This window comes from Macrobrachium nipponense, chromosome 1, assembly GCF_015104395.2.
Source record: "Macrobrachium nipponense isolate FS-2020 chromosome 1, ASM1510439v2, whole genome shotgun sequence".
In the NCBI taxonomy this organism is placed as follows: domain Eukaryota; kingdom Metazoa; phylum Arthropoda; class Malacostraca; order Decapoda; family Palaemonidae; genus Macrobrachium; species Macrobrachium nipponense.
In genome coordinates, this window is record NC_087200.1 from 55261537 (window position 1) to 55287919 (window position 26383).

The 26383-nt window shown below is 41.2% G+C and overlaps 1 protein-coding gene across 3 annotated transcripts in view; it reads right to left on the reverse strand.

Moving 5' to 3' along the window:
* Positions 1-26383, reverse strand: part of LOC135219314 (kelch domain-containing protein 10-like) — a 95471-nt gene that overhangs the window by 63135 nt on the left and 5953 nt on the right. For all 3 annotated transcript variants that reach the window (XM_064255980.1, XM_064255981.1, XM_064255979.1), the window contains exons 2-5: positions 23346-23491; positions 22806-22964; positions 22587-22667; positions 8736-8887 (exon numbers count right to left, since the gene is read on the reverse strand). In XM_064255980.1, coding sequence (XP_064112050.1) covers positions 8736-8887; positions 22587-22667; positions 22806-22964; positions 23346-23491 — 538 coding nt within the window. The remainder of the gene's footprint in view (positions 1-8735; positions 8888-22586; positions 22668-22805; positions 22965-23345; positions 23492-26383) is intronic.

Below are 26383 nucleotides of genomic sequence, written 5' to 3' on the forward strand. Positions count from 1 at the left end.
TATGATATTTTTTTTCATTTCTGATGGTTGCATACTAAACTTCAGGCAATGACAAAAAAAAGGAGCCAAAAACGAACTCTTTAATCTTGAAAACTAAGCATGCTGTGATTTTTTGAAAAAACTTTTTCCGCTTCAGTGCTCACTCCCGAACGCCGCCGGCATACAGAAGACACTTTCGGAAATACCGGCTCGGCGTTTAAGGGTTAATAAAAATGGCTAATTCTCCTCTTAAACCATATTCATGGACTACTTTCAAATTCCATACTGCCACGTAGTATCATACGGTTTTTCCAAGTCGAAGAAAACCGTGATAAAGTGCGCTTAGAGGCTAAGGCTTCACATACTGCAGACTCCATTCTAACTAAGACATCAACAGTGGATCGCATACTGCAGAAACCACATTGGGCAGGAGAGAAAAAGTTTCCTCGCTCTAAATACCACACTAAACGAGCATTCACTATTTTCTCCATTAGTTTACACAAACAAGATGTTAGGGCAATTGGACAATAATTTCCTATGAAAGAACTATCCTTTCCAGGCTTGACAAAAGGAAGGACTCTTGCTAGTTCCCAACATGAAGGGTAGTAATGTTTTTTTTATAAATTCTGTTTATTATACTGAGGATAAATCTTTCAGTATTCTGAGCAGCATGCTTAATCATAGAATATGAAATTTCATCAGGACCAAGAGCAGATTCTTTACACTTTGAGAGAGCCAATTCAAATTCTCTCATAGTAAATGGAATATTATAAGACTCCTCTTTATTTGTTGTGAAATCAAGATAATACTGTTCCATTTGTTTTCTGCTGTTTGCACATGGTTTCTCATTATCCTTTTTAGATATTTTAGCAAAATGTATGGCAAACTCATATGACACTACTTTTGGATCTCCTTCATTTATGCCATTTATTTTTAACACAGGTGGTTGGCTAGGTACAAACTTTCCTGCTATTTTCCTTTTCTTCTTCCAGACTGTGATGGGAGTTTTGCAATTTATGGAAGAAATGAAGTTTGTCCAAGATTTTCTTCGTGCATTTTTAAATTTCAAACCTAAACTTTGCCCTAGCCTTACGAAATTCTACCAGATAACAGTTACATTTCCGTCTCTTATACCTAGAAAAACAAGATCTCATAGTTCTATGGGTTTCATGGCATTTTTTTGACCACCATGGTAATGGTCGGTGTATAAATAGACCTGATATTCTTGGAATTGACTGAAGTCCAGCTGCAAATAAAGTAGTTATTAACAATTCAATAGCATCCTCAATGCATTCAAATTCCTCTGCTGTAGCTTTGATTGAACTATGCTCTTCAAAATTCGCCAAGTCAGCTCTTTTTACACTCTAACGGGGTAATCTTGGACATGGAGGACTTGATTCAGTGCTAACAACAATTGCAAGGTGATCACTACTGTAACTATTACCAATCACTCGCCAATTGAAGTCCATAATGGCACTGGCACTACATATTGACAAATCGATGGCTGTTAAAGTACCAGTCTGTACATTTTTACTTTCAATAATGGATGACAGGCAATTTCCTCTCTCATTAGTAATTAAATCCCCCCATAAAGGATTTCTTCCATTCATATCACCTAGGATGATGAAAGGTAGAGGAAGCTGTCTGATTACAGAAATCAGTACAAGGGAAAGCTACATTTGGGGGAAGATATACAGAACAAATTATATATTTACAAGCCAGAAACACTTGCACTGCAACAGCTTGCAAAGGAGAATTAACAGGAAAATGCTTGTGTGGAGTATCGTGGCGAACATATAACATTGCTCCACCCCGGTTTCTATTATTTTGATTCAGATCTGAATGGAAACAACATATTCTTTAGGGCAAGGAATAAAATCACTGCTGAGCATAGTCACCTGCAAAGCTATGCAAACAGGAAACAACTCAAAAATGAGCATTTTGAGCTCCTGTCATTCAGCTCTCAGGCCCTGACAATTCCACTGAAGAAAATTTAAGAATTTACTTGAGGCCTTGATAATAGGACCTCTTTGAAGATATTTTGTCTTAGTAGGGTTGCCAGGAATTTGGGGAATCCTGCTTTGTTTTTCTTAAGAGTGAGACTGCCTGCCACTCTCAGCCTCCTTTCTTTTTGTGACTGACATTGCTACCTCCATACAGGAAGCAACTTCTGATTCTTGGCTGGCTGCCTCTGTAGCTGGTGTTCCAGGCTCCCAAGAAGACACTGCATCAGCTAAGGAGGGCGACCCCCCAAAAGAGGCTTGCACATCAGCAAGGCCAGACATATATTCCAAATTACTTACACCAGTCAAAACTGATGTTGCTTCCAAAGAAACTGATGCAGCCAAAGCTGATGCTGCCTCCGAAGAGGTTGATGCATAAGCCAAGGCTGATGCTGCCTCCAAAGAGGCCAGTGCACCAGACAAAGCTGATGCTACCTCCAAAGAGGCTGGTGCACCAGCCAAAGCTGATGCTGCCTCCAAAGAGGCTGGTGCACCAGCCAAAGCAAAGCTGATGCTGCCTCCGAAGAGGCCAGTGCTCCAGCCAAAGCTGATACTACCTCCGAAGAGGCCAGTGCACCAGCCAAAGCCGATGTTATTTCCAGAGTTTTGCACATCAACCAAGGATGATGTTGCAATCGTAGACATCTTAATTTGAGCTTTACCCAAGTTGTTTTTTTCTGCTACTCTCTGTTACAAGGGATTTTTTAATTTCTCCACCAGTTCTACTAAATGAATTTGAAGCAGTATTCGAATTAACTTTCCTCCTTCTCAATTGTTGTCTATTTGCAGCAACACTTGCAAAAGATACCCCTGGTCTTATATATTTGTTCAGTACTATTCTTCTGGCTTCTGCAAAAGTAACTTTCTCAAAGACTCTAGTATATTGTACTTCTTTCTCAAATAGGAAAACATCACATGAGTTCGAGTATGACTGATGTGCTTGCCCACAATGAATGCATTTTGGTTCAGCATGGCAATCACCATGCTCAACTTCTCCAGAATTTATACAAATTGCAGGGTTTCCTTGCAACTTGGATCTACAGGACCCAATTATATGCCCATATTCCTGATAGTAAAAAAACACCTCCTGGGTCTCGGCACATACTGTTTCATATTATATCTGTACCAAGCTGCTTTAATAAAATTTGGTACTTTAGATGAATTGAAAGTTGATAATAACTGTGGCATAGGACACCATGCCCCGTTTACTTTCTTTTTCAGTCTTTCCACCTTCAATAACCCCTGATCTTCAAGTTCATCTTCCAGTTCCTCTTCAGGATGAATCATAAGATGAGGAGCATATATAATTCCTTTGGTATGATTGAAGGTATCGTGTGGTTCACATTCACTCTGAACTCCTCCCAGTAAACTCAGAGATTTCAATTTCTCACTTTTTTCTAGTGATCTAGTCTTAACCAAAAGCTTATTTCTACCATGTGGGAATACATTAAGTTCTCTCCCACAGCATTTTACAATATCCCTATGTACTTCAAAAATATTCATAACTTTATCCTCAACAGTAATAGTTAAGATATTTATCAAATTCATTAGGTACACATACTCCAGATTCTTCTAAGGATTTTCTTCCTACAAAATTTCTTCTCCCTTGATGGGGAGTATATGGTGCCAGTGTAACCACACTGGATTGAAGAGTCCTTCCCATGTCTGGTTCCGTGCAATGGTCATCAGGATTTTGGGGTTTTAAGTTCCTCATAGAATGATAAATAGCAGATTCATCTAGGTTTTCCCCATACCCACCATGGAGCCACATTTAGAGGATGCAATTCCCTTACTGGGGCACTCTAGAGGTACAACCTAGATATACACCCCGCATTCAGTACCTTGAGGGCCGTCAGTCCATCGAGATCAGACCCAGTACCGAATGCAGGGTTTGACATAAAAGTTTCCCCTCACTCAACCACAATGGGTACTCCAGTTCTACGGGTGGAGAGGCATGCTGTCCCACTCCACCCTCCTTCAACTCCAGAGAACAGTAAGAGTGTGTCCAAATTCATGCTAAGGTCATCAACAAAATCCATCCGGACAGAGGAAGGAGAGAAATAGTGAAAATAGGAGGAGGTGATTCAGAGTACCAGGATTAGTCAGATGCTCTGAATCGACCTTAGTGGCATGGCAGTACCTACCGGGGTGAATAAATCACCCCACCACCATAGCTCAATTCTTCATTGCACCATGCGAGCCCCCCAACTACAGCAAAGTTCCAGGTCACAAGGGGGGTAGGAGGGGATAGCAAGCATCCACAAAGTGCATCAGCAAACCCTCCAAGGAGAGTGGAACCCGTAGCCCAAGTGTCCCCCAGAGCGCCGCCATTTTGGACGCCTCCAAATCTGAAATAAAAAGAAACAGATGAAAAGCCTCCTACCTCTCGGGAATCAAATTAACTCCTGATGAAGCGGGGGCGACATTACATAAATCAGCCTGAGGGCCTCCCGATACTTCCTAAGATGAATTGATGGAAGAAAAGGAAGGGTACAAAGGTACAACATTAGCATGGGGTGTGACACAACACTAGCATGGGTGTGACAGAGGCAGGAGACAAAGCATCAGGAAGAGGAGAAGAAAAATCCTCCCACAAAGGAAGAGTAGAAACTCTATGATGCTCCCTCTTACTATAAAATAACTTCCACTGCTCTCTAGGCCATGCACAGCATTCCGCGCAGGGATTTGTTATTGTACAAACGTTAGAACGGCACCTACTAAAAGTGATGCGTGGATCTGTCGTAGACGAAGCCAAAAAACAAGAACACGGAAAACCTGGAGTTCCGGGGCACGCACGTTGACGAGGCCGAGAGGGAGCAGAAGCAGCCATAATAGCAGCACATACACACACTCAAACAAGCAAAAACAGGCAATGAACCGGGTAAAGGCCGAGAGAGGTCAACCACAACTCTCGTCCAGGCTGTTTAAAGAAAGACTGACGCTGTGGCGGGGGTGCGTGGTCCTTGACCACTCTTCACCCGATATACGCATGCATTGCCAGATCTCACAAGATTTCTTGCTTTCATCTGCGATTTAACCGGATCCAGCTGGGCACTAGAAATTATCCTACTGTTACGACCAAAGGTTTGTTCGCATACGAACAAAAAAAGGTTATGCCTCTTCCAGGATTAACCTTTGACAAAGATGTTCAAGGTTTCTAAAAGGATGATAAAGATGTTCTAGGTTTAACCTATCTGATTAAATTTTAATTGCCCCAAGAGGACAGAGAAGTTTCCTCTTCATCCCCACTAAGGGGTTTCATTGGAATTCTTACATCTCACTGTAAAATATAGCTTTAACATCACCCTCAGCTCTAATGCAGAAAGCTAAAATAGCATTTCCCTTTACAACAGCTCAAAGAAAGGTGGTGGCAATAAATTTACTTACCAACTGCTGCTAGTGCTAAATAAAAGGTTTCATAGTAAATTCAGATAAAGTTTAGACCTCCTGCATCTAAACTTCAGAGAGAGACTGATATAGAGATCAAGGGGCTTTAATTTCAACACCTTACAGTACTGGTCTTCAGCAAGATTTAAAAGTGCACAATACTGAGGAAAGTACATATGGAACGATAACCTTGGAAGTAGACAGTGAAAAGTCTTTTTATCTCTAAACAGAAAACATTGACGTCTACAAGGTTCCAGGTGCTGAAAATTCCTCTAGAATGGCATCCTCAGCAATACACAGACCACTGCTTCTGACCCCAGGCCAACGCAGTTTTAAATTAAGGACAGATCCTAAGATAACTAGAAAATCTTCTTATTGGGAGGGGACATTCTAACATCCCCAAGTAGTTAAGGAGATGCCTAAGTTAATGAAAATTGGTGATTGATTGTGAGTTACCTGGCGTCACAACTACCAGGGTCACCGACGCTGAGTAAGTGGAAATGTATGGAATTGTGTAGTAGAGTTGATTTCCTCTCAATGGAAGAATGAGACATCTACAAATGGAAGAATGAGACATCTACAGAGTGCATTGGAAATTCTGAAAATCATTTGCCCTGAGGCTACAAGGGCTCTACAGGAGACACTAAGCAATTCTTGAACTTTAAATTGCTCAATAGTATTCAGAGTAGATACAAGGGGGCAGGCCTATGAGTCTGAATTAGGACAAACTTAAGGAAACATCCACTGCTCAAGTCTGAGGGCCATTATTGAAGTAGAAATTGGGTGTTCCTGTTCACCTACATGCTATTAAGTTTAAATGAGTGTTCCTTAAATCCCACACAAACTGCCAAATTTATGGACGTAACGGACCTTGTAGTCAGTTTGTTCTTCCTGAATTCCCAATTGCCAAAACATTGTCCTTCCACAGAATGAATGATCAAACCAATATGTTGTTTTATTTCACTCAAAGCAGCAAACTTCCCACAAAAACTTTGTTTCTGACCAGGAATAAACCTACTAAGCATCCTGATGTCTTTCCACTGCCCTGGCATCTAAAAAGTTTTACCAGGTGTAGTGTTGACCATTCTATGTTGCATGAAAGTGAAATGACAGTAGTTAAACTCTGTGTTGCATGACAAAGGGAAAAGGCCAAAACCTGGACTTAGGTTAAGAACAAAATGGGCAAATCTTGGTTAAAAAGTCTCTTCTACAGTCCTGGAGATAAAAATGGTTCTGGATTACTTACAAATTTAATGAACATTATTTGTAAGTCATAATTCTTACACTGGAATTGTACATTAATTGAGCATGATTATCTGAAAAAATCCCCAGTGAGGCCATGTTTCCATATAAGGAAAAAGCCCTTACCATATAGGAAGTTTTTTTTCAGGCCTAAAATTCTTCAAGAAGTATGTGCCTATTCATCTTTGGCTGACAAGCATGCATAATTAAATATCATCCCCACATCACTAGATAAGAATGGGGATATAGAGAATTAAAAATGTAAGGCATAGAAATTGGGCCAGGGGAAGCAACAGGTCCTTGGCCTTTGGAATACTGTTGACAGAGTTGGCCAACTTGAATCACTGATTTAGTACAAGTCTTACTCCTCAAGACGACACCATCGACCAATGGGCAACAAGATCCCTGACAACACTTATAGAGGGCTGCATACTAAACAAAACAAAGTGCACAGAACAGCAATACCTTCTTGTGAAAACATCTTGAAGGAACTTGCATGACTGAGGATGTATTGGTAAGTGGAATACATTCTACATGTGTACCACAAGTCTGACCGTTCTTTATAAAGGCATTAAAACCATGCTAGAAAACCAAAAATTATGTGGGCAGACACTTCCTGTTTTTCAGTCTCCAAATGTCCAAGAATATCTACAATTACCTATGGACCATATTCTCTCTACGTATATACAATCTCCTACTAAAAAGAGACTTATGAGAGATTTCTGCGGAAGAAAATAATATTTAGATTCATGTAACATTAAAAATTTAGTAATTTTTCCATTCTATGAAAGTTATGAACTTGGAGAGTATTTCACAGGAGCAGTGTCTGACATTGGAAGTTCACAAAGCAAACAATGCACACTCCAATCTATTTCAAAAAACATACTAAACATCTCCTATAAGGAGAGGAAAAATGGAAAATGGGAATTCATCAAAGAACGAGTTACATTGGGAAGATGATAGAAATAAGTAGAAATATTTTACGAGTATGAGCGAGTATTCTCATGATTGTAAGAATACATGGTGGTTAATCCCGAGAATACTCAGGATGATTAGGGAGGGGGTTAAAGGAACCGGTTCTTATTCCTTGTGAGCTGTTCTTTGCAAAAATTCTTACTAGTTTATGCAGCAGCCATATCAACAAAATGTAGAGTAATTTATGGTTAACATCCTTCTATTAGCAGATCTATAGAAAAGAAAAACTGAAAATAGGAAGGATTTTATAAAACATTTATGGTATTGTTACAGACAATAAACTTAAACACAGACAAAAAAGAGGAATAGAAGCAGCAAGGGTGCCATTACAAAGGCAAATCCTTTCTATTATTATTACTATCACTACTACTAGCAGAGAAAGAGTGCACAGCAAAATTTGAACTTGTGAACCTGTCTGGTGGTATCTCTAAATGTTCGTAAGTAGGTTGGTGACTGTATCTTTATTAGCTTTAAGAGTTACAATATTCATTTGGCTTCTTTTCCCACTTCTATCACGTCTTTCACTTTCTTTGGGGATTATTGTGGCTGAAAGTTTTTTTTAGCTCTCTTCCCTTATCTCTAGTAGCTGTTCTTATGAAGGAATTAAAAAGGGTTGGGTACATGTGTAAAAGTTAACAAAAACATTGCAATGGCAAAGCCAGTAAAAAGTGCAAGAAACAAACTTTGCAAGGGTACTACTTGGACAAAGTAGAGAAGGATGTAGAAAAATTCGACAAGAAAAAAAATACTGCACTATACAACCAGTTATTACTACAAAAAGAAACTAAAATAGTGATAGATAATAGACTATGAGAGCTAGCTGTAAGAAAAAAAAAAGAAGGTTTTATTTGTAACAAGAAGGTAGAACATTCTTGACTGAAGAAGAATATAATGCACTAACAATGCATTAAAGACAAAAGGCTTCTAACACAGGGCTAGATCAATGGCAAGGGGAACCATGATTCTGAGTTAAATTAAGTTCTGAGATTGGTCTGCAGATGTCATACATTTGCTTTTCTTAAAACAGTAGTTAATATTTCATATGAATTTGTACAAAACAAAATATCATGAGGTTTTCTTAACAAGTGTGAAGACTCCAAGTGTAAAATGACTTTAAATAGTCATGTCAAAATTGTACATAAAACTCACCTTTCTTCAGGAGTGGCACCAATGGACCTGACTTTAGCCGAGAGATGTTCCCATACTCTTTCATCAAGATCCAGACAATGCACATCAATGCTATATTGAAAGCCAGTAGTTCCTCCCACGACATACAACTTCCCATCGCTTACACACACACCCTGAAAATCATTCATGTCCATCAGATTCAGAGTAAGTTTGAAAGTATGATAAAATAAGGTTTCACATATACTTACCAGACAATTAAAAAGCTGTAAGCTTTCTTAACAGGCTATCAAAAATTCAAATTATCTGGATGCGGCGGAACTGCCATTATTCGTGTAGGTGATATAGGTCCCGCCCACTTTCTGGAATACCAGGTACTGCTGAGTTAACTATTGTCAATTCATTGAGGAGCAACGTCCATCAGTGGGGAGGAGGGAGGGCTCTGATTATGTAATTGTTTGGTAAGTATATGTGAAACCTTATTTTATTATAAAAATATCATTTTCACATAAGTGACTTATCAAACAATTGCAAAGCTGAATCCACATTACCAGGAAGGTGGGTAAATGGACAGCTCATGATAAAGACAACAATAATATGCTCACATTTTCTAATGTTTGCACACTTTACCTTGTGAGAGAGCAGCTGCAGGTGGGTACTGCCTCTGGTCGGCGCTCTCATCACCTGTAGGAGATGTGGCAGTAATGGTGAGGATCGTCCCTACTAATGGTGAGATTTTGTAACCACAGAGGTTCACCGATGGTTGACAAAAATAAAAATTTTGCCCTTGCCCTGGGCAAAGACCAAACAAAAAATCCACAGAACCATCACCCACACTAAAAAATAACAAAAACCACAACCCTAGCCAAAAAAAACTGGAGGCTACTCCAGGTACATTGAACCCCCAGGCTCCCCAATAACTCAACAACCTTAAAAAATACAAGGCAAGGAGATGGTAGAGGGAAAGATGTCCCCCTATGCTTTCTCTTCCAACACCAGACCAGCTACAGACAATGGTCCCAACCTATAAAAAATGTTCAAACACAAACTCTATGTCCTTCAGGTAATGTGATGAAAAAACTGATTTCGACCTCCAGAATGTCGTTTGTAGGATGGAGTTAAGAGACATATTATGTCTAAAAGCTAGTGAAGTTGCCACTGCTGGAATTTTGTGCACCTTCATTTTGTACTTGTGCATAAGCCTCCAAAATCAAGCTTCTCAAGAAGAACGAAATTGCATTCTTAGGCCCTTTTCACAATATGCGTTGTTGCTGCAGATAGATGCGTTCACCGCACCGCGGACTCTGCGATGGATTTTTAAATGTTACTGCACTCAGCTGTGTTATGCAGAATCCTATGGATACTCAGTCTAAGGTGGGCTGTAATGTCAACCACAATGGATAAGAGTGTATTGTGCTTTCAGTGAGTACACTTAAGGAGGAAAAAAAAAGAGACAATGCCCAATCCACTATGTGGACTCTTTGAATGCAGAGCGAGAGACATTAGGTGCATTTGCCACGTTATAGTCAAATTTCGACTTTTGTAGTCTTCAAGACTTTTATCCCATAACACTGGTTTCGTCTCCACTAAAGATATAAGATCTATATCGATTTCACGTTCCATTATGAAAAGATGTACCAACTAGGGCATCTTTCCTGGGATCCTTGCTATATTTAGCCAAGTTTTGTTTCCCTGCATTTGGCTTTAAATCCCAGGAGTTTCATTTTCATATTTTTAGTATAATTTACATTTAATGTATAAAAGAGGCCTGGAAAGAGATTTCAAGATTCAAGAAGAGCTGCATGAAAACATATTGATAAATAGTATAAGCATCATAAAATAACATTAATATCCTTTTCATTAATTAATTCAATGTATATTGCAAGTTATAATTTTTATCCTTTTCATTAATTAATATCCTTTTCATTAATTAATTCAATGTATATTGCAAGTTTAATTTTTATCTCATTTACAAAATATGTTCTTATTGGATTTGGTACATTTGAGAGAGAGAGAGAGAGAGAGAGAGAGAGAGAGAGAGAGAGAGAGAGAGAGAGAGAGAGAGAGAGAGAGAGAGAGAGAGAGAGAGAGAGTCGTACTGAGGAATTTACTTAGTAAAATAATATAATTTATATCAATCTCTGTTCAAACTTAGTTTTAAACGTGATAAAGTACCAGTAGTATATCAGCTCAGTGATCTGGCTAAACTACTTTTACATTAATAATAATAATAATCCTCAGTTGATCAGAAATGCAAAATATGTAGTATAAAGTTCAACAAGTACCAGAAGATAATGATTTTCATAGGGTATACAGTGGGGCCCCCGTATTCGCGTTCTCCGGAACCAACAATACCTGTTGAATAGTCTCTTCCAGGAAGAGGTGGACTTACTAATGGGAGAAAACATCAACACTGATTTCTGATTTGTTGTTACTCCCCAGGACGCAAAAGAGCACCATAGCTCCCTATTTTTAAGTATTCCCATCGTAAAGAGGACAGCTAGTTCGCCCAATCCATCTTTCACAGCTTTGTCTGCACAGGACAAAACATTAAGCCAGTCTATAGAAAATGATATTGTTAAGATACAATAAAGTTTTGTACATACTTACCTGGCAGATATATACTTAGCTATAGACTCGGTCGTCCCGACAGAATTTCAAAAACTCGCGGCACACGCGACAGGTAGGTCAGGTGATCCACCATTCCCGCCGCTGGGTGGCGGGGTCTGGAACTATTCCCGTTTTCTAAGCCATAATTTCTCTTCCACCTGTCTCCTGAGGGGAGGCTGGGTGGGCCATTAATCGTATATATCTGCCAGGTAAGTATGTACAAAACTTTATTGTATCTTAACAATATCATTTTTGTACAAGTAACTTACCCAGCAGATATATACCTTAGCTGATTGGCACCCGGTTGGTGGCGGGCAAGAGACAGCTAAAAACAAGATAATACTTAAACTAAATACATTAAAAAACAGGGAAAAAACAACCTATGTTCTTGGATAACATAATCCATAGTTCCTACCTTATTGGGCTGAAGACTTCATGACTACTGTCGATGAGTCTGCTTGCCTCAAGAGTTTCAACGAGGAATGAACCTATGGTTGAATAACTCTTTGGATCGTGTCAATGGGGGCTAGCCCGCTTACGCGACAGAGCCTATACTGGATCGTACCAATGGGGGCTGACCCACTTACATGGTAGAGCCTTGACCTTTTGTCATATCAATGGAGACTCGCCCTCTTACATGACAGAGTTAAGGTTATTAAACAAATCACAAAGAGCACTGAAGCCAATCCCGATCACCTGACCATGTTAGTATTGTTACCATCTATGAATTGTAAGAGGGTCCCTATTCCCTCTGACAATTAACCAATAAAAACAACCACCAATAAACAGTAAATAAAGCCTTACTAAATAGGAAGGATTAGCCTCAGCCCCTTCTCCCAGCACTGAATTCGCCGAAACATACGCTCCCAGAGCAAAGCACTTTTCGTACGAAATTTTAACGTCTCTTAGGTAATTCGAGGCGAACACCGAATTACATCTCCAAAATGTCGACTCTATAAGAGCCTGCAGCGACCATGTTTTGTGAAATGCCATAGACGTAGCTATGGCTCTCACTTCATGAGCTCTCACTCTGAGAACCTTGAGATGCTCTTCTTCGCACTTAAGGTGAGCTTCCCTTATTACATCTTTTATGAAGTATGTAAGGGCGTTCTTAGAAATCGCTCTTTTCGGATCTCTTACAGAGCACCAAAGACTTTCTTCTGTACCTTTCAGCAACTTCTTCTTCTCCAGGTAGAACTTGAGTGCCCTGACTGGACACAAAAGTCCTTTCTAGTTCTCTCCCTGTTAATGAAGATAGTCCTTTTATCTCAAAGCTTCTTGGCCAAGGCTTTGATGGATTTTCATTTTTCGCTAGAAAAAATGGTTTAAAGGAGCAAATCGCTGCATCCTTCTTAAACCCCACTTTACCTTCCAAAGCTTGCAACTCGCTAATTCTCTTGGCTGTTGCTAACGCAAAAAGGAATAATGACTTTCTCGTTAAGTCTCTAAACGAAGCTGCGTGAGACGGTACAAATTTTTCCGACATTAGGAACTTGAGGACCACATCCAAGTTCCAGCTAGGCTTCTTGATTACATGTTCTTTCGTGGTCTCAAAAGACCTTATAAGGTCATGAAGATCTTTATTATTCGTCAGATCTATTCCTCTATGTCGAAAAACTGAGGCCAGCATACTTCTGTAACCCTTCACTGTTGAAACTGCCAGGTTACAGTCTTTTCTCAAATATAGGAGAAAATCTGCGATTTCAGTTACAGAGGTACTGGAGGAGGATATTTTCTTTTCCTTACACCATCTTCTAAACAACTCCCACTTCGACTGATATACTTTAGAAGTGGAGACTCTTCTGGCTCTTGCAATAGCCTTCGCCACTTCTCGTGAAAAGCCCCTTGCTCTGACAAGTCCTTCGACAGTCTGAAGGCGGTCAGACTTAGAGCGGGGAGGTTTTTGTGAAACCTGTCGAAGTGGGGTTGTTTGAGAAGATCGTTCCTTAGTGGAAGCGATCTTGGAAAATCCACTAACCACTCCAGCACCTCTGTGAACCAATCGAGAGCCGGCCAGAAGGGAGCGATGAGGGTCATTCTTGTTCCTTCCGAGCAAGCGAACTTCCTCAATACTTCTCCTACTATCTTGAAAGGAGGAAGGCGTATGCGTCCAAGCCCGTCCAATCTAGCAGAAAGCTGTCTACTGCTACTGCTTGAGGATCCGAGATCGGGGAGCAATAGGTTTCTAATCTGTGATTCTTGTTGGTCGCGAACAGGTCTATATTGGGCCTTCCCCACAGATGCCAAAGTTGTTGGCAAATCTGAGGATTGAGAGTCCATTCCGTGGGTAGGACTTGTTCTTTTCTGCTTAACAGATCTGCCCGGACATTTTTCTCTCCCTGCACAAATCTTGTGAGGAGAGAGATCTTCCTTTCCTGTGCCCAAATCAGCAGATCCTTTGCTGATTCGTACAGGGAAAAGGAATGCGTCCCCCCTTGTTTCTTTATATAAGCGAGGGCTGTTGTGTTGTCCGAGTGAATCTGAATCCCCAGACCTGAGACCTGTTCCTCGAAATGAACCAAAGCTAGATGAATGGCTGTTAGCTCTTTTCTTGTTTATGTGCCAGGACACTTGTTCTCCTTCCCAAGTGCCTGACACTTCTTGCGAACCTAGGGTCGCTCCCCACCCTGAATCTGAGGCGTCTGCAAACAACGCTAGGCGAGGGTTCTGTAAGCGAAGGGAGATTCCCTTGCTTAGTTTCTGTGGATCTAACCACCAACGGATATTCTCCTTGATCCCTTTCGAGATTGGAAATGTATCTCCTAGATTGTTGGACTTCCAATCCCACTTCTCCTTCAGATAAAATTGAAGGGGTCGTAGGTGAAGTCTTCCTAAGGAAACGAACTGTTCCATCGAGGAGAGGGTCCCGCCCCAGTAAGCTCATCCATTATTCCCTCGCGGAACAATGGTTCTTTCCTTAAGAAGACTGACACCTTTTCTAAGCAGCGTTCTCTCCTTTCCTGCGAAGGATACGCTAGAAAATCCCGAGAATCCATCTGAATCCCCAGATAGACAATACTCTGCTGGGGAGTCAGCATGGATTTCTCGTGATTTACTAAAAGTCCTAAGGACTTTGTCAACTTTAGTGTCACTAATAGGTCCTCCAGACATTTTTTCTCCGATTGGGCTCTTATTAGCCAATCGTCCAGATATAACGAGATCCTGATCCCTTCCAGATGTAGCCAATAAGCTACATTCTTCATGATGTCCGTAAAGACTTGAGGGGCAGTCGAAAGTCCGAAGCACATTGCTCGGAACTGGAACACTTTCCCTTGGAACATGAACCTCAGATACTTCCTTGCTGCCGGATGAATTGGCACATGGAAATACGCATCCTGAAGGTCCAGGGACACCATCCAGTCCCCTGGACGAAGAGCAGATAGAACAGAGGAAGACGTCTCCATTGAAAATTTCTTCTTCAATACAAAGAAATTCAGGGCACTGACGTCTAGAACCGGTCTCCATCCCCCCGATGCTTTCGGTACCAGGAATAGCCGATTGTAGAATCCTGGAGACTGGAGATCTTGAACCAGTTCTACCGCTTCCTTGGAAATCATCTGTTCCACTGCTTGCAACATAGCAAGCTTTCGGACCGGATCCGAGTATCTTGCGGTCAACTCCCTTGGAGTTGTCGTCAAGGGAGGATTTTCCCTGAAGGGGATCAAGTATCCTTTTTTCAGGATAGAGAGGGACCAGGAGTCCGCTCCCTTCTGCGCCCAGACTTTTGCAAAGTGGAGTAGCCTGGCGCCTACTTTCGTCTGGAGGACTTCCTGCTCATCTAGATTTCCCGAAGGATCTTCTAGATGGTCTACTTCTTCTCTCTGGTCTGCGACCTCTAAGAGGGGCTCTAGAAGAGGAGGCACCTCGAAAGGGCTGAACAAAAGAGGGTCTCTCTTTTTTCTCTATAGGCACTGCCGGCCTAAACTTCTTAGCTGAGTGCGTGAGGAGATCCTGAGTTGCCTTCTCCGTAAGAGATTTAGAAACCTCTCTAACAGTCTCTTGTGGAAAAAGGTGCGGGGATAACGGTGCAAAAAGAAGAGATGTCCTTTGCAAGGGTGAAACTGCTCTTGCTAAGAAAGAGCTAAAGACAGATCTCTTCTTTAGTACTCCCGTTCCAAAAAGAGAGGCAACTTCCACAGAACCGTCCATGACCGCTCTGTCCAGGCAAGCCAGGACGCTCGAAAGTTCCTCCATGGAAACAAAGTCAGTGTCCTGAGCTCTCTTCGCTAACGCTCCCAAAGCCCAGTCCATAAGTTAAAAAACTTCTAGGGTTTTAAAGAGGCCCTTTAGAAGGTGGTCTAGTTCACACATGCCCCAAGTCGCCTTAGCAGACAGCAACGACTTCCTCCTAGCAGAGTCCACTAAGGAAGCAAAATCCGCATCTGCGGAAGAAGGCAGACCTAACCCCATAGGTTCTTTGGTCTCGTACCACTTCCTGGTTTGCCTGTTAACTTGGAAGGAGGGCAGGAAAAAAAACTGTCTTGCCCGCTTCCCTTCTGGAAGTCAACCACTCTGAAAAAGTTTTTAAAGCCTTTTATCATACAAAGAGCGGGGCGCATCTTGACGAAGGAAGACGACTTGAGAGCTTTAGTGCTGGACATCAACGATCCTGGTGAAGGAGGGTCCGCAGGATGAAGGGAGTCTCCGAACTCCTTTAGCAGCAAAAGAGAAAGTCTCTTGTAGTCAGAAACTGCTGCATCTACTGGCTCTTCGTCTTCCGATACCTGGTCCAACTGATCCACAGAAGGAGATCGTTTTGGAGTGATCTGGCTCTTCCCGGGAGAAGAACTCCTTTCCCGAGAAGGGGAGCGCGGAACATTAGCACTCCTATACGAAGAGTGAGGCTCCTGCCTGTCGGAAACACTCTTGCGCCTACTAGACTCTTGTTGTCTAGGTTCGTCAGGTTCGTGGCGCTTGCTAGGCTCCTGGCGTCCTGATTCAGGGCGCTTGAAAAGATCCCCGCGTCCTGATTCCTGACGCTTAACAGGCTCTTGGCGCCCACTAACCACTTGACGCCTAACGTACTCCTGGCGTCCTGCCTTCCTGGCGTCCTAACTCCTGGAGCCCTGACTCCTGGCGCCCTGCCTCCTGGCGCCCTGACTCCTGCGCCCTGACTCCTGGCGCCCTGACTCATGGCGTCCTGGCTCATAGCGTCCTGATTCCTGCCTTCTAGCAGAAGCCTGACGTCCTGAATCCTGTGTACTAAGAGGCTCTTGACGCCCTTTCTTGCGTCTTGCTGCCTCTTTGCGCCTGTCTGGCTCCTGGTCCTGCAGACCCAAGGGATCCTGATACCTAAATCGGTTTTCCGGTTCCTTGCACCTAAACCGATCGAGACTTCTGCTCGATTCGCGGCGTCTCAGAGGGCGCTTCGGGGAAGACAGCCTATAGGGCGAAAGGGCTCTTCTCTCAGGAGAACAACTCCTATCAGACGAGTCTCTCGTACGAAGCGGGGCGCTTAGCGGAACTCTTAACAGGGAGCGAGACATCCTTCCTCCTTGTAGAGTCCTTAGCAAACAAGAGCCTATGAGAGAAGCTAACTGCTCTTGCAGATTAACCAAAAACTTCTTCGTAGGATCCTGAAGTGAAGGCTCCTCTTGTCTAGTCTTCTTAGGTCCCGAAGGCCAATCCTCGGGAAAACGCTCTGGGCTGGAGTCAGCCGCGTCTCCTTTAGGAGCCTTCCAGGCTCTCTTCAAAGGGCGCGAAAGAGAGGCCGAACTCCATCCTCGTTTAGGAGAGGAAGAGTCTGAGGCCGAAAAACACTCCTTTAGGACGCCTTTTCTGCGGCAATCCGAGGCAGCCTGGGACGTTAACAACAGGATCTGCCGAAGGGACGCCTGACCGTTGGGGATGTTCTGCATCCTCCCTGCGGCTGATTTCCGACATTCCTCCTCCCCTGGTCCTGGGAGTTTGGAAGCGGTCTAGGCCTAGGAGCAATGAGGAACCGGTCAGACGCCCCCCTCCACTGCACTGGGGACACTGCACAAGTCACTATCACCACTCTTACCTTGGTTTAGAGCTCGTAGCTGAGCTTGAAGTTTCTTAATAGAAGCTTTTTACATTTTCCCTCTCTGACGAAGAATCTTTGGATTCAGAACAGGGAGAAGCAGCTGAGGCTAAGGGAAAAATGTTAGAAGGAGAGTTAATTTCTTGTTCTAAGGAGCAAGATCTACTAGATGACCTAGCTGAAGCCTTTCTCACTCTATCTCTCAAGCTTCCTAACATATGATGATAATTCCTTCCATTCAAGCTCGTAAGGTTCTCGCATTCCACACAGGTGTTAATAAAAGAACATTCATTCTCCCTGCATTTAGCGCAAATACTATGAGGATCTAATGCCGATTTAGGCAGCCTAACCTTACAATCTTCCCTACTGCAAACTCTAAACATAGGTGAAGCCTTAGCGTCAGACATCGTGAAAGAGTAGTCAAAACCAAAGTCGAAAAAACAGTCCACAATAAGCGTATGCCAAGCCAGAGAAAAAAACAGAATACGTCACCAAAAAAACCAATCCAAATTCTCGGCAAACGAGTTGAAATCCAAGATGGAGGAACGAACAATAGGTGTTGTCCGTTCAACCGACAGAGAAATTATGGCTTAGAAAACGGGAATAGTTCCAGACCCCGCCACCCAGCGGCGGGAATGGTGGATCACCTGACCTACCTGTCGCGTGTGCCGCGAGTTTTGAAATTCTGTCGGGACGACCGAGTCTATAGCTAAGTATATATCTGCTGGGTAAGTTACTTGTACAAAAACTTCTTTTCCAGAGACTGACACTATTTTTCTGGCTAATTGCTGCGATGGTCCTATCTTAAAAACTAAACACTTCAATCACCTTGAACAAGTTCCGAACCAGGTGATCAAAGTCGGGGAGGTGAAAATCACTTTCAAAGCCGCAAAGCCGATCTTCTGTTAGCGTCCACTAAACCCTTGAGAGGAGGCAGAAACTCCCAAGGAATGAACTTCTCCGATCGCTTAGAAACGATAAGTCTTGTTCTGCAGTTTAGAAGGGGGAAAGGCAAATAAAGCTTTACCCAACTCCCGCTTCTTTGCTAGCCACTCATTCGACTCCCTGAACACTTTTTTGGCCAAATGAGATACTACCTTCCTATCCCTCATGAACATACTGTGGCAATGAAGGCGATGCTGGTTCAAAGAAGTCCGAATACGTAGCGAGCAAAAACTTCAAAAGACTAGAGTAAGGCGAAAAAGACTTCTACCCCTGTTCCTGTTCTTCCTAAGAAAGAACTGACAACACACATCTTCCTCTTCTTTAGGGGTCGTTGCTTTCTTCAAGAACTCATCTCCCACAGCGCTGGTCTTCAGAGTCTCAGAAGTAGATGTTGAAGCAGTGGCAGTTGAACGGAACTTTTCAGAAGACGAGCAACTAGTAGGCAAAGAGCTACAAGCTGCAGGAGGTGAAAGAGTCGAAACTCCTTTCGACGAATTACGAGGGGAGTTGACAGCACGAGAACATGAGTGCTGCTCAGATCATGACAACTGCTTGTGAGTGACTGTCACCAGTCGGAACTATGCTCTCTAGAGACGACTGACAATACTCCTGAAAGGCTTGTGCAGGTGCAAAACTGCAGGATGGTTGGGGGGACCACTGCTCCCTCGACTTCTTCACTGGTGGAGTCGTACATTCCGCAAACGTGGCATGCCTCTTTAAAAGTTGTGACAATATACTAGCTTACCACAATTGTCGCATCTTCTCAGGTGGAGACGAATCCAATTCAGAGGAAAACTGCACATCACTAACGTCTACACCTTTCCAATGGCGTTTAGTCGACATCAGCGAGTCGACAGGCTCGACAGAGTCGGCGACTGCTCATGGGCAAACCACCCCAGTCTCCCTTCAACCTCTGGTATGTCTTCTCCCGGGTGTGGGGAAGCAGGACAGTGACCTTCGTCTAGGAGAAATGGGAGGACAGACAGCCACCTCCTTGGACACAACACTGACACTGATCTTTTCACTGACACTCAATTTTTTCAATAAAGTGCGAAAAGACAACCTAAATCTATGACAGATTTAGCCAGAATTTCGAACTTCGTGTCCATTTTGGACTCTAAGCTGGTAATGGTGTTAGGATTGGAAGCATGGGTTACCTGGACTGGAGTTATTGCCAATAGGAGATGTGTTGGATAAAAGAGGGGAAGGAAGAGAAGGATTCTTTGCCTCTAAAGGGAAAGGAGTTGTCTCTACTCCCAGCTCTAAGAGCTGCTTTCCACTTCCTGTCTTTTTCCATCTTTTCTAAATGAGACCTGAAGGCCTTCCGCCCCTACTCATCTACGTAAATCCTGTCACTCAATGCCAAGTTAAGTCTTTGCTACACATCTGTCCCCTACACTTTATGCACTTGGAGTGCGGACCATAACATAGCTTAGCCATCCTAGTTTTGGATCCATCACTGCAAAACCTAACTGAAGACGAACTAGAGTCCGGCATTCTAAAGCTAAACTTAGCTCAATGAAATCTAAAGAAGCACCTAAAACAGAAAAAACCACCAAATTGTACTTCACCAAATACGATACAAAAAACACAAGATGAAGCGATGAAAAAGTTGACTGCAAAAACCAATGATGTTACTCTGTAGCATGCAGAAAACGAATTGACAATAGTTAGCTCAGCAGTACCTGGTATTCCTGAAAGTGGGCGGGACCTGTATCACCTACACGAACGATGGCACTGCCGCCGCCTCCAGAATATTTGAATTTTCGACTGCCAGGTAAGAAAGCTTACAGCTTTGTAATTGTTTGGTAAGTCACTTATGTGAAACCTTATTTTATTACAAAGATATCATTTTTATTTAAGTAACTTACAAAGTAATTGCATAGCTGATCCCCACATTGCTAGGAGTAGGATTCAATGGATGAAAATCTATTGCAATTATAATTGATAATAGCATGCGAATAGAAAGAATTTGCCAGCGTTAACATAATGCTTATTGTTTCCTTACCTTATAAGATAGCTATAGCAGTCAATACTGCCTCTGGCACAGCTCATCTCAACTAGTAGAGGTGTGGAGTCAGACCAGGGTCACCTACTACATAGTGGGGGCCTTACAGCGAGCAATTTACATAGCACTGGTAAAGCACAGACATTGCCCCTACCCTGGGTGCAGTATCATTAACAACACAGTCAGAATACAGACAAATTACATACACCAAATATCAAAAACCACCACCCTACCAGCAATTCTGGAGGGTATCAAGCACCAAGTACCCCACCAGACTCCCCTAGGACTCTAACACGTCTTCAAGGCCAGTTACCCCAAATGGACCCAAAGTACTGCAATCATTAAAAATCGTTTCCACTTCATTACGATAATGAATTGCAAAGACTGACTTTCACTTTCAATAAGTGGACTGGAGAATGGAAGCCAATGAAAGATTATACTATCTGAAGGCCAGAGATGTACCCATCGTTCGAATCTCATGAGCCTGTACCTTCAATACAGGTAGAGCCTCCACTGCTATCAGGGAATGTGCTTCTTGAATGAGGTCTCTCAAAAAGAACAAAAGGGCGTTCTTAGAGAGAAAGCGTGAGGGGTCCTTCACAGTAGGGATGTGCCCAAGTTCTTGTGGTATCGGTATTGGTGAACTTCTGACCGATACCAGCCGATACTTTTGTCACTAGTATATGGATTTCTTAACAATAATTTGAGGCTAATAACCTTTGATTACAAACAATTATAAATATAGTGCTTTTCTTTTTTTCAATTACAATTTGCAAAGTAGCTGCCTAGCTGGCACAATATCAATTTTCTGTACCACTTTTAATTTCTACGAAAATTATATTGAATATTATCTTTAATAAAATAATAATTTTAACTTAGTTCAGATGGTCCAAGTCCAGTATGAGTTGGAACTTGCAAAGGATTTGTGCTTTTTTGAGTTGAATGTGTAGTTGATCTATACCTGAGAGACAAACTCTGGCGTAATCTTATTTTTATTTATGTACAGGTATCTCATTTTTCTTGGGATTACTTAATAGAACCAAACTATGTATTGTGATGAGGCATAGGATTAACCCTTCCATTACCAGGACCTTTCATAATCTAAATAAAGGAGTCTCTTAACTGCTTCTAGCCAATTTTTAAATTAAAACTCAGAATAAAAGTATATTTTAGTGATTTCAGATACACTCGTCACCCCATGAATTCGAGTAAGCATTACGTACTGAATTGCTAAAAGTTTTCTAATGGTAGCCATAATATAATCCAGACTGTATCAAATAATAAAGGGATTACATACTAAATAGTTATACTTGATGTTCTTTTTCATCAGAATTTGTGGCTTTGAAATTGATTATATAACCCAATTACCCAATTATATAACCTCTCAACTTTTGAACCTTTAATATACAACAACCAGAGAACAAGAATGATTATAGTAACAATATATATTCTTTTAAGTAACAGTAATATGGAGTAACAAGTATTGGTATTGGCTTTAAAAGCTGGTATCAGTATCGGTGCATCCCTACTTCAAAGAGCACCACAAGCTATTGGAAAGTCCTCTGATGCTTCCAGTCCTGTGGATATAAAGCTTCAGATTTCTTACTGGACAACGAGTCCTTTCCTCATCCTTCCCTCCTACTTTGCTTTTGTGTAGCAAAAGAATGGCTTCCCACAATACTGTGAGAAGACCACATCTTAAGTAAATATTCAACTGGTGTCATCATCTCTGGAGTAGAGATCACTCACCTTCCCACACATAACCACATCAAACTAAGTAAGTGTATGGATCAGGAGAAATTCTTTGGTAACATGGAAAGACATTGTGATGTAGGAGAGGGGGATGGGTCTTTCTCCCTACATCAACTTTACAATACCTTTTTTGCTACAAAGGAAACCAACTCACAAACTACTCACATGGAAGATCAGGACTGCAAGTTCAACTCCTGCAAAAGTAATGGTATCTGTGGAGTTCTGCACACACAAAGAACATAAAACACCCACACACATTTACAAATCAAATTTACACACTTAGACAGATCCATATCTTTGCAAAAGTCACCAAATATCCAACAGAAAAGAAAACAACCAATTTCAACTTGGCATTCAGCAGGTGCACAACAAGATGACAGCCAAAGAAAAAGTGATTGGTTATGGCAGGAGAGTGGCACCAGTTAACTACGTACCTTGTTTCCAAGTTTCAAAAACTGATTCCAGCTTTTGCTGAAAGATATTCCCACATAAAAGGCAATGGTTTGTACTGTATTCCCATATGAACAAAAACTGAAGAGTACTACAGATACTATACCTGTCCATACATTGGTTCAGGCTTATTTCCATATGTCACCACTTTCTGCCACTTTCCAGTTGGTAAATGGCAAATGTACAGCTGAAAGTATAACGTTAATTCTCCATGAATATAAAATTGCAAAAATATACTGCAAATGTATTATGTAACAAAAAGATTCAACAGTTATATCATAAGCAATGTTATGTTCCACTAAAAAGGCAATACAACAAAACCTACTGAGTCTGATGAAGAATCTCCAAAGGGCATAGCTGTTCCACCAAAGACAAGCATGTTAGGACCTAGCTGCACAGCAGAATGGGAAGCAAGCTCCTCTGGCATGCCACCAGTGCCTTCTATTCTTGTCCATGTACTGCTGACAATGTTAAATCTCCATAGCTAAAAAAACATTGCTTTTGTATATTGACCAACATAACAATCACAACAAAGGTTTCATCATTTGGAAACCATGCTATAATGTATGCAGTTTATTAATGCTGTTCAGAGCCAAACCATATTCTATTACACCAGCAAAAATTAGTCAGTTTTCCTAGATCAATTCTTCTTCATCACCCCTGCAAAGACCCTCATCAATTATTTGCTCTTGTAACTTATAACAACCTGAACTGACAAAAAATACTAAAGATGTAACCCCGCCCATTTGTTGTTTTACAGAAAATATTTTAACTAACAGGTGATAATAAGAGTACAGTTGATTGGTGAGCCATCCTTTTATATAGTCTTATTTTGAGGGGAAAAAGAAAAAATATAATAACAAACCTCTTGGAACAATGGATGCGTTCTCTGCCAAGTGTCATCTAAATACTCAACAGTCGAGATTTTAGGATTATATCCTCCAAAGGAATAAAAAGACAGTCCATAGCAGACAATGCGATGACCACTCCTAGGCATGGGCAATGGTGTCCCTAAAATAGATAAAATATTTTGCATATTAAGCCTTTTTAATAAACAAATTTAACTGTATTGACATTCAACAATATAAACTGGCATTTTTATAATGAAATTAGGTTTTATATAGTATTTACTTACCAAGTAATTACATAGCTATAAGTTTAACTCGTCAGCAGCTAGATTTTGGATATTCGCCACAGTGTTAGTCTGTTTGACTAGGCGACTAAACCCACCCACTTTCGGTTAAGAGAGGAACCAGCTCAGCTTGGAATTTCATTATGTTTCTGACCTCCTGTCCATGAGAGGGGAGGAGGGAGGGCTTTGATCATGTCACTTGGTAAGTATACATATAAAACCTAATCTTATTATAAAAATGTGAAGTATACACATACAGTGTTCCCCATATTCGCGGGGATGCGTACCAGAATGGCTAGGATCCGAGAATAGTTGAAACCCCTGTAAAAATGCTTAAAACTGCCTATTTTGTTAGTTAAAACTCAAGGAAATGCCACTAAAAATGTTTATAGTACCTGATTTTTAACAATATCTATCACAAAAAGTGCATTTTATGATGAAATTGATAAAAAAAAATGAAGGAATTTGTGGATATGTCTTACAGAAAAATACTGTGAATAGGCGAATATCCCGTGAATAATGGGTACATATGTTCACAGAGAGAAATCCGTGAATATGTGAGTCAGTGAATCCGGAGTGCAGCTTACCGAGTAATTTCATAGCCGAATCCCACATTGCAGGAGGTGGGATGCATGGACACATCTAGTCTAACACATTACTAATTGTAATGAAATCAGAATAGAAATAAACTGTATCTCACTGTAGGCTATAGCTAGGAAGTGATAAAAAATCAAACTAACATACTGGTAGGCTATAGGTAAAACTTGACAATAGTTGCACAGCCTGAGTCCCACCATTTATTGACCGGGGAAGGTTCCTCATGCATAAATAGACCGATAAAAGTCGTTTCCAGTTTGAACTCCAATTCCACGAGAGATAGTACTAGACATGGTGAAACAGCGATTCATCTAAATTGTTTCAAAATGTTTAGTACTAGCCCCAAGGGGATCAACACACCATGTTTAGTATTAGCCCCTGGGGAATCAAATGTCCTTCAAGTGCATTTTTCATAATTTAAACTTTGAAAAAATTCTCAATTATTTACATAATATCATTTTTTATTTTGATAAATATTAGTTCGCAAGAATTATGTATATAGGCTAGCATATTTTTTTCACTTTTTTATGAAGATTCGAAAGATATATATGGTAAATGACCAAGCAGCAACATAGCGGCCACCGATCCCAGAATGCAGCCACCTTCCTGAAAAAGTCCTTGAATTCGCTGCCATGAGCGTCATTTAAGAGTTGTGGCCCATCCAGGCAGCACATCGCGACCTCTACGCCCCTCTAGAAGTAAATGTTTTCTCCTAAATTATGAAATAATGGCATAATGCAAGCGCTTTTTCAGGAAGTGGCCGTGATCCACGAGAGGTGACCGCTGTGTCGCCATTCAGTCATTTACCCTACAGATTATTTTTTCATTTTTTTATGAAGATTCGAAAGGTAGGTTAAAATACCAAATGGTCGGCCTGTACCATAGCGCAACCACTTTCTCGAAATTCGGAAATTATGACCTTAATTTGTGACTTGGGAGAAAAAAATTACTTTGAGAGGAAAGTAGAGGTCTCAAGGTGTTGCTTTGACAGACACTGACTCTTGACTAATATCTATCCTGGTTTACAGAATGTGTTGAAGTACTTTTTCAGAAAGGTGGTCATGCTATGGTAGAGGCTGGCCATTCAGTATTTTACCCTATAGGGTAATGCATCACTGTGAAGACAGGCGGACACTGTACCATTGCATGGACGCTCAAAAAATAACTTTAGCACTTCCAGTATCCTGAATTAGATGTCAGTCATAACCCAACCAGCATGGAAACAACATATCAAGACCTCTACTTTCCTCTCGAAGTAAGTGTTTTTTTTCAAGTCACAAAATAATTCCATAATTGCCAGTTAAACACAAGTTAATGAAAGTCTAGCCATGCGCCTTGCACACTTGTGTCCATAAACTTTCCATTTCCTGTGCTAAACCCACACACCACTTATACCCATAGACGCTGGGACACTTTATTCATAACAATCTTAAACGATGAGGTGTATCGCCTCTAGCTGGGAAAACATGTTGTTTGTTCGGGAACAAGAAGAAGAAGAGTGCAGTAGATAACATTTAAATGATTAGTTAAAGACCAGAATAAGGTTATGAACTGCATATATTTATTACATATTCACGATAATTCATTTGAAAATATTCATTGTTGTAAAAGTAACCAGATTCCTGACACAAATTTCATTGGTTTTGCTGTGATATAGCTATGGTGTTGCCATTTGTTTTTGGTGTTTACCCTCCAAACTTGGGATAAGACTTACAAAAAACAGTGGAACCAAGTGAATTTAGCGTATCTATTTGTAATATATATAGGCTATATACATAAATATTAGTGCAATTTTATCATTATTGCATTACTATGACATCTACAGTTCATGAAAATAGTTTGTAAAGGCATCGACTTTGGCAACAATGACTGGCATCCCTAGCACGCATTAAAGATATTTGTTTCAGCTGTAATTATTAAAAATTATAAACAAATTATTTCAGCCATACAATTGTAAAATTTTTTAAAAGTCAAAATAGTAATAGTATAGACTTAAATAAATGAAAAGTGCTGGCAAAAAAGTCGGTAGATCTAAGGTACCTATCCGCAGCGGCCCAGACTATGGCAGTTGCGGTTTTTCTATGCAGTTTTACCTACTGAACAAGAATTTTAAGTAATATTTATTCGGACGACTGTAATTAACCCCCAGGGGCCAGTACTAAACACGGCAAAGT